Source organism: Rhamphochromis longiceps, linkage group LG11 (assembly GCF_057381845.1).
Source record: "Rhamphochromis longiceps isolate RC_006_pf linkage group LG11, R_longiceps_female_GT1.1, whole genome shotgun sequence".
Classification (NCBI taxonomy): Eukaryota; Metazoa; Chordata; class Actinopteri; order Cichliformes; family Cichlidae; genus Rhamphochromis; species Rhamphochromis longiceps.
Genome location: NC_140567.1, coordinates 24,099,633 through 24,108,800, shown reverse-complemented (window position 1 = coordinate 24,108,800; position 9,168 = coordinate 24,099,633). Strand labels below are relative to the sequence as shown.

Genomic DNA, 9,168 nt, shown 5'->3' with positions numbered 1-9,168 from the left:
ATCTTAATCCATATTTTCACTGTACTGTACACCGAGTTTATGTGTGTATTGTATATATTTCACAGATAGATAGATAGATAGATAGATAGATAGATAGATAATCAAACCTGTGGCAAAAGGCAAAACAAAAAAACACCCTCTGTGATTGTGAAGTGTACTGACACAGTTTCCCAGAAAGCTTTGCGAATGTACGTATTTAATCTGCGACCAGCGGTACATCTGCGCCGCACAACCGGATTGCAAACACTCAAGAAAACAGAGGGACAAATCATTTTGTATTTCTATTCAAAGCGACTGAAACCTGCATTGGACGTCTTTAATTTTTTCTTAAACCAGTAGGACTCTAAAACTCTGAGGTATGTCAAAGTTACTGAGAAATCGCTCAGTAACGTCGGACCAACGTTCGATAATGCTAGCTAGCTAACATTGGTTAACTCCAAACACAGCCAGCGAAAACCCAAAGATGGAAGCAGACTTAATACTTCGCAGTTTTTATGAGGCGGTGATAGCGTGTGAGCAACTGAACACGGCCACGATTGTATCTCAAACGAGTCTGAGAAGAGCTTCTTTGTCAGAAACACAAAAATATGTCTACAGATGGATTTCTTTCAGGCTTGATAACGCAGTGAGGTCCATAAGTTTTTGTGTTGACACGCTTTTTGTATTTGATTTGTATTTGTATTGTTTGATAAATGAGTAAAACTAGTGTTAAGTATCTAGTGCTCAAATAATATTATTAAGTAAGGGGATATTAGAGACGTGCTTTTTTTATAAGAATTTAAGAATAAGAATATTGTTTTAGTTGCTGGTCGTGCGTCTGCAGTGATTGCTTTATAAGCCCTTAGAAAACAGTCAAAATGGGATCCTCAAGTTATGTAACCAGATCATTAATAAAAAATAAATTCAGAGTTACATCAACAGCAGCAAATAAAGAACATATACCCCACCAAACTCAGTGACAACCTCATGTACCCTGTGGCAAACTGATCCTAGTTGGCTTTGCCTGTCCTCACAGTTTTTCCATCGATTGCAGATGTCTCTGGCAGATGAGCTCCTGGCTGATCTGGAGGAGGCCGGAGATGAGGGAGAGGATGGACTGTACCCAGAAGAAGAGAGGGACAGCGATGGAGAGCCGAACCAGGGAAGTGCAGACGGAGGGCTGGAAGACATCCCAGAGGAGATGGAGGTGGACTACAGTAAAGCTGAGAGCGTTGCGTCTATTGCAAAGCTTCGCAATAGCAAACAGGTGAGTTGTAACATACAAGAGCTTTACACATGTTGAGATTAGCAGTAAAATGTCTGCTCTGTTCTTCCCAGAGTGACTCTTGTGTGTTTTATAGTTTTCAGAGATAATGGACAAAATTTCTGAATATATTGGGAAGCAGCGTAAGAACTCAGAGGGTGAGTGTTGTTATTATTATTTAAGACTCTTCTCACTATCAGTTTCCATTCATTTCTCTGTTTTACTCTGTAAACACTAGAGGTGGGAATCACCATACATCCCACGATACGATATTATCACAATACTTAACGCACGATACGATATTATTGCAATTTTTTAAAAATATTTTGCGATATTCAGATTCTGTACATAAAGGTAAACTTTATCAATATTCATTTTATCTAATAACAAAGTCTCGCACTCAGTCTTTCTCTCATTTCAGTCAGTTTTATTGTTGACAAACCTGAACGGTTTGTATTACAGTCTAGCCCAACTTAACTGAATGCAACCATCTGGTACAATTATAGCTATTCTGAACTATGCAATTTATGAAAACTATGCAGCCCCTTCAGCAACTGAAGAATTTGAAAGTAAATTAAAACAAAATATAATTTTACATTAAATAAAAAGGTTTTAAACTTAATTAGAATAAAACATGTCTTAAATTAAAATAAGTAAACTGTCATGTTTATTGCTAAAAAAGCTAAATACATTTGGACAGTGAAGGAATGTCAGGATTCTTGCTCAGAAAAAGGAGCTGATCAACATGCTCTGAAGTCAGAGCATGTTCCAGTCCACAAAAACCTTTTTTGTAACAAAATATCGATTTCTGCTGTCCCTGTATCGATACATTATTAGCAAACAAAATATCACGATACTACACAGTATCGATTTTCCCCCCCACCCCTAGTAAACACATTTCATTTGAACTTTATGGTAACCCACAGTCGTCATGGAGTTGTTATTATTTTTTGTGTGTTTGCTTTCAGTCTCAGGCCCAGTCGAGGCCGACCCAGAGTACAGACTGATAGTCGCAGCTAATAACCTCACAGTGGAGATCGACAACGAGCTCAGTGAGTTGGCTTCTTCTCTCTGGTGATCCATAATGCTATGTTTTAAGATTTCGCTCTCTTCCTTATAACCTGAGATGTCCTCTGTGTTTCTGATCTGTTTCCAGATATCATCCACAAGTTTACCAGGGACAAATACTCCAAGAGGTTTCCAGAGCTGGAGTCTCTGGTGCCGGATTCTTTGGATTACATCCGTACTGTCAAGGTGAGCTAAACTATGTATTCATTCAAAAAAAGAAGAAGCTCCGAGTTGACTGTTTCTGTTTTTTAGTTAGATTTAGGATTTCTATTTTTAACAAAACTGACGTGATTAAAGAGTTTAAAACTGCACAGATTGAAAATTATGTTGCAGTTAAAATTTTCCAATTTCGGTTTTCAAATTTCTCTGTTTAACTGCAAGCAAACGTGTTAAAAAAATTGTTTCTTGTAGTTTGTTTGACCATGATGTTTTCTCCCCTAATTTTTCTTCTTTTTTGTGGTTTGTGTCTAGGAGCTGGGAAACAATCTGGAGAAATGCAAAAACAATGAGACGCTGCAGCAAATCCTTACCAACGCCACCATTATGGTTGTCAGTGTCACAGCCTCAACCACACAGGGGTAAGTTTATAAGATTTAAAGGCCCCGTCTCCCCAGAAGAGTTTCATGTAGTTCACTGTGAACACTTCCTGCTAGAATCACCTTAAATCACTTACTGGAAATGAAAAACTAGGGGGTTGCTAACGCTGGGGGGCTGGAGCCTATCCCAGCTTAATGGGGAGAGGCAGGGTACACCGAGCACAGGTCACAGGGCTAACACACAGATGGGCAACTGTTCACATTCCTGGTCATGTTCACACTCATATTCCTACCTATGGTCAATTTAAAATCACAACCATGAATGCATGTTTTTGGACTGTGGGGGGAAGCCTAAAGAGAACCCACACAGACCAAGACAGCATGAAAGACCCAGAACCTTCTTGCTGTGTTGATTGCAGTTTTATTCCAGGTTTCTTCACTTAAAGAAAACTGGAATAGGTCAAGGAAATTGTAATCAGTGCATCTCAAAACTGAAGTGTTAAGCAGTTATTTTATAATAATCAGTGACACTAGCTCATAGGAAAGGGATGGGGAAACTAAGTTAAGTTACAAAGCATCAATAAGACGTTCATATTTTTTTTCTATTAGAATAAAAATCATTAACAGGTTATTTTTAAATAATAACTAAATGCACTCAGTATCATTCTTACTATTACATATCGAGAAGAAGTGCACAATCATACCCCTTCTCCATAAGTTATCAGTTTATATTTATCCAGCTTCCCTATTGATATAAACCTCAGTAATAAGAATACACATTTCTAAAAACAGAATATATATGCTACATAAAATTAAAATTATTATCATCATATCTTATTTTTACAATTGGATAAAAGCCATGTACTTCCAATTTTGGAATATTAATTGTAAAATCTGAATAGGTCTGAAACACAAACTAAACACAGTCTTCTTCTTTGAGTCTCATAAATGCCATAACTTTTATACCTCATTTTGAAGTGATTTATATTTGAACAGTTGCAAAATTAAAACTTCCTTCAGTCTTAAAAAAGTTACTTTGAATACTTCCTGTTTTCAAAGTGACCTTTCCTTTGAAAACTACATTTCTGCTCTTTTGAATTTCATTAGGTCTGTAAATTTCAGTGTTTCAAGCTATAAGAATAATGAATTTGTGTGATTGCTCATACAAAGAGTAGCCCGAGTAAGCTGTATAGGCAGAGATCACCCTCACTGATTTCTGATGCACACCTTGTCTTGCCGAAGTTGACAAGAGAAACAAGGGTTATCGATAGTAGAGCTTCAAGGAGGAAAGAGTTTGTGTTGTTATGTATTTTTGGTTATTACTGTAACTGAACGGCGACTGTGCCACTTGTGCCTTCAGGTCGTTGCTGAGTGAGGATGAACTGAAGCAGCTGGAGGAGGCGTGCGACATGGCCCTGGAGCTGAACCAGTCTAAACACAGGATTTATGAATATGTAGAATCCAGAATGTCCTTCATTGCTCCAAACCTGTCCATCATTGTTGGAGCATCAACAGCAGCAAAGATCATGGGTGAGAGAAATCTACTGACTGCACAGTGTTTACAAATGTACATCATCTTCACTGAGGATTGTTTCGGTGACTGTCCGGTCTCTCCTGTGGATGCAGGTATCGCCGGAGGCCTCACTAACCTGTCAAAGATGCCAGCCTGTAACCTGATGCTGCTGGGAGCGCAGAGGAGAACCCTCTCTGGCTTCAGCAGCACCTCTCTGCTCCCTCACACCGGCTTCATCTATCACTGCGATGTTGTGCAGTCATTGCCACCTGTCAGTGAATATATGAGCATAAACTGCATGAATGCATTCTGTTCAGCGTGACGGTTAACAGTGTCCTTTCCTCCTTCAGGATCTCAGGAGGAAGGCAGCTCGTCTGGTGGCTTCAAAATGCACTCTGGCCGCAAGAGTGGACAGTTTCCACGAGAGTTCAGATGGCAAGGTGAGTCTCTTAAAGGAACACCTAAGTTTTATAAATGCCTTGTGTATTAGAGCAGGGCGATCGTGGCTCAAGAGTTGGGAGTTCGCCTTGTAATCGGAAGGTTGCCGGTTCGAGCCCCGGCTTGGACAGTCTTGGTCGTTGTGTCCTTGGGCAAGACACTTCACCCGTTGCCTACTGGTGGTGGTCAGAGGGCCCGGTGGCGCCAGTGTCCGGCAGCCTCGCCTCTGTCAGTGCGCCCCAGGGTGGCTGTGGCTACAATGTAGCTTGCCATCACCTGTGTGTGAATGGGTGGATGACTGGATATGTAAAGCACTTTGGGGTCCTTAGGGACTAGTAAAGCGCTATACAAATACAGGCCATTTACCATTTAGAGCAAGAATAAATGTACCAGCAGATACAGAGATTATGATTTCTCTTGTCTGTTGATGTATATTTGGTTGGATTTTTCATATTTACATGCAAAATTATTTGCAACTGAGGAAATAATCAAGTTGATTTTTGTTTCATTTGGCTTAAAAATATTTGTCACTGTTTGCAGGTTGGCTATGATCTAAAAGAAGAAATAGAAAGGAAGTTTGATAAATGGCAGGAGCCTCCACCCGTGAAGCAAGTCAAACCACTGCCAGCCCCGCTGGATGGACAGAGGAAGAAGAGAGGAGGAAGGAGGTAAACAATCTGTCAGCTACCTGAAACGGGCCTGCCAGAATAGACTGCTAAAGAGGATTGCAGTCTGGAGATGGAAATTGATTATTATTGGAATCTTTTAAGAGGGAGAAGGTTACTGAGATTAAACTGATCTAACATTTATTTGAAAAAAGTTTAAAAATTCAGCAGAAACAGAACAAGGCATGACACAGATCAGCATCCTGGAAACCTGCAAGAAGCTTACGTAACTTTCATAGCCAAGTTTAGACTACCACCAACGACTATAAATATCCAGTGAATGGCATAACCAAGCTCCGCTGCTCTTTTCCTGCAGGTACCGAAAGATGAAAGAGCGTCTCGGGCTGACTGAGATCAGAAAACATGCCAACAGGATGACCTTTGCAGAGGTCAGTACATATTTTCTCCGCTCCTGTTTTTAAGATTTGTTTTTAATCCAGTGATATTTCATGTTTCATTATTGATGTCTGACTATGATCCATAATTCATTTAGCATTCTTTTCTTTTATTCAAAGATGCTTTTAATGAAGACAGAAGGAAAACCGTACAAATAGTTAATACAAAAAATAATAATATAGTAATATAGACATGTTACTAAATATGAAGACATGCAGGAGGAATCTCTTCTATTCCTCTGGTTAGTAGTAATGTAGGGGTTTACACATTTGCCTAATAAGCAAAAGAGGAGACTGCTGCTATGGGCGATCCCTAATGAATAAGAAAGCAACTGAAAGCTTTTAGTAATTTCAGACCTGGGATGAATGACGACTCAAAGCAGCCTCACTTTTGGCTCGCACCAGCTTTGTGCAGCAGAGCCAGTGTAACAGGATGATGGGTTTGCGTAGGTTCTCAGTTATCCAGGTCATGGTAGTCCCTGAAAAGAAGGTCGCTGTACTTCATAGGAGAAACCAAACAACAAACAGATGACATGATGTACACAACAGTGGCTGTACAGGTTACATGTTTTATGACTGTTTACATTCACTGCTGCCATCTTGGATTGTGCAGTTGTGACTGATGGGGCTGCTCTGAATTTCTGAGTTGGAAGTCCGACAAGAAGGGGTTATTCCAGTTGAAAATTCCAACTCAAATAGAAGCCACCATAAAAACCTGAGACAGCTGTTCTGTTTTAGAGCTGAAGAAGTCTCTTGGTTGAGAACATCTTCACAAACTTAAGGAGGTCCAGTTCCTTTCTTTTCAAGCACCCAACAAGACAAGCTATTTTTATTTTATTTTGTACTCACCGAGACTTCCCCCAACACTCTGAAGGAGCTTCAGCAAGATGATTTTACTGCAGTACAAACAGTTTCTACTCTGGTCTGTTAATAAATGTGCAGTTTCTGAGCTGCTTATTGCTCTCTGTGGATGGAGACTTGGCTGTTATGAATGTGTCTTCGTTACCTTAAACCACTGTTTAAAAACGGTCCTAACAAGTATGAAATCCAGTCCTTTAAAAAGAACTTCACATTTGAAAAAGTCTAAAACGTATTGAATATTTTGCTAATAAAGAAAGTAAAGTCCTTTGATTCATAATGGATATAAATTTGAGAGAACTCTTACAGTAAAGCAAATTAAATTGGTTCATTGTTATATTAACCCCTGTTGGGGAGTGTTCTGTAATCCAGGCATGGACTTCATTGATATTTCGATGGTTAATTATATTACAAGGTAATCCTGCTCCAGTTAATAGTTTCTCCTGTGTTGTGTTGCAGATTGAAGATGATGCGTATCAGGAGGATCTGGGCTTCAGTCTGGGTCAGCTGGGGAAGAGCGGCAGCGGCAGAGTCAGGCAGGCTCAGGTCAACGAGGCCACCAAAGCCAGGATCTCCAAATCCCTGCAGGTAAATGCGCTCTTCTCTCCTGCTGGTGTTTGTATCTACATCATCTCTAACATTTTGGCTTTTGTCCACAGAGGACGTTGCAGAAGCAGAGCATGACATATGGAGGAAAGTCCACAGTCAGAGATCGTTCTTCAGGAACCAGCTCCAGCGTAGCATTCACACCTCTCCAGGTAAAAAGAAGCGGACTCATTAACTAAAGACCTGCCAGAGAGTTTGGGGTTTTGTTTTTTTGTTTGTTTTTAAATCTGTTATTGTTTCCTTCTGCAGGGGCTGGAGATCGTGAACCCGCAGGCTGCAGAGAAGAAGGTGGCAGAAGCTAACCAGAAATATTTCTCTAACATGGCAGAGTTCCTCAAAGTCAAGAAGGAAGCTAAGATGTGAAGACATACGGACGCCCTGCACATGGACAGTTGCACAGTTGTGAAAGTATATTTTAAAATTTGGCTCACCTCGTGTTATTTTTTTTTAAATTTTTTTTTTTTTTTTAAACTTGTTTCGACTTAAGGGTTTTTTTTGTTTTTTTTTCCCCATCTAAATAAAATATAGAGTTCACTTTGTAGGTATGTGTTCTTTCTAAAAACAAGAAACAGGAGCCTCCTCTGTGACATTTGAATTTATACCTGCTTGTTTTGATCTTCGATTTTGAGTGAAACTGAACTAATTATGTTGAATTTTGAGTTAATACAGAGTTTATTTTTACTGAAAGTAAAGCTGCTACGAATAAGATAAAATCCCCACGGTCACTTTATTAGGAACTTGCTAGTACTGGGTTGGACTCTTTTGTCATCAGAACTAGTTTACATTTTTATGGATCTGATTCAACAAGGTGATGGAAACGATCACACAGGTGCTGTAGTTATCAGCTAATGATCTAAATCTCATGTTTCACCACATTTCAAAGGTGACTATGATGATCGTCTGAGCTTTGTCAAATGTCCGTAACCTACTGGAAGCAGGTTAACATGCCATGACCACAGTGTACCCATCGCTGTGTCATAAAGGGACACGGTCAGCAACAGAACAGACTTTGCTTTGTGAGGAAAGCAGATGCAACAAGGTTGCATCATTTTACAGGTTAATTTAGGTTTTTTCTTTGTGTAGCTACCAAACAGCACTATGACAGTTATTTAAATCTGCAGGTAATGTGTAGTTACTTTGATGGGCAGGTGCATGTCAGGTGTGCTTACTGTAAGTGAAGCTAAACGCAGCAGATCTTAATATTATTTTCCTTATGTCATCTGGTATTTCTTGGGACACCAAAAAACAAAACAAATTAAAGGTGATGGAAAATATGTGGATCCATATTCCATCTAGGAATGACAGGACTTTACGCCACACACTGATGGATAATTTCTTAAAAGTATTTATTGAAATTTTACAATCCTGTTATAACCCCATTTATGACATCTCCCATGCAGAACTGTGATGAGAAAAATTGTAAATATGTGTTGAAATTCACATTTTAGCAGTTTCACTGACCTTTCTGTAAACCTTAAAAGCCCAAAAAATAGAATCTATAAAAGGCAAATCTCTCAGAACGGTGCTGCATTTTCCTTGTTTTTTTCCCCTCCCACATGCTCATCCCCCTCTTTTCCCTCCCACAAAAAAAAGCCTGAAAACGAATCACACACAACATAACCTGTGGTACAGAACTCTTCATGGTTGCTTAAATGGAAAACTGATTCGGTTTTAACACTCTCCCTCATTCAAACTGCCAGGAAAAGGTAGGATGCGTCCCATCCCAGATTAAATCTTACTGTTCTTCGGGCTAACACAATGGAACAACCACGGCAGACGAGACACTTTCTACTCAACCCACGAGTTAAATTTACCACCTGAATTTTAGGATTTCTGTTTCAACTCT

At 39.6% G+C, this 9,168-nt stretch overlaps 1 protein-coding gene across 1 annotated transcript; it reads left to right on the top strand.

Moving 5' to 3' along the window:
- The first annotated feature begins 197 nt into the window (after positions 1-197).
- On the top strand, positions 198-8,842 carry prpf31 (PRP31 pre-mRNA processing factor 31 homolog (yeast)). The gene is made up of 14 exons (XM_085423104.1): positions 198-356; positions 1,034-1,246; positions 1,341-1,401; positions 2,212-2,295; positions 2,400-2,497; positions 2,783-2,889; positions 4,208-4,377; positions 4,474-4,631; positions 4,711-4,800; positions 5,339-5,466; positions 5,780-5,852; positions 7,176-7,304; positions 7,376-7,474; positions 7,572-8,842. The coding sequence occupies exons 2-14, from the start codon at positions 1,034-1,036 to the stop codon at positions 7,683-7,685; spliced, it is 1,524 nt and encodes a 507-aa protein (XP_085279230.1). The 5' UTR covers positions 198-356; the 3' UTR covers positions 7,686-8,842.
- The last annotated feature ends 326 nt before the right edge of the window (positions 8,843-9,168 follow it).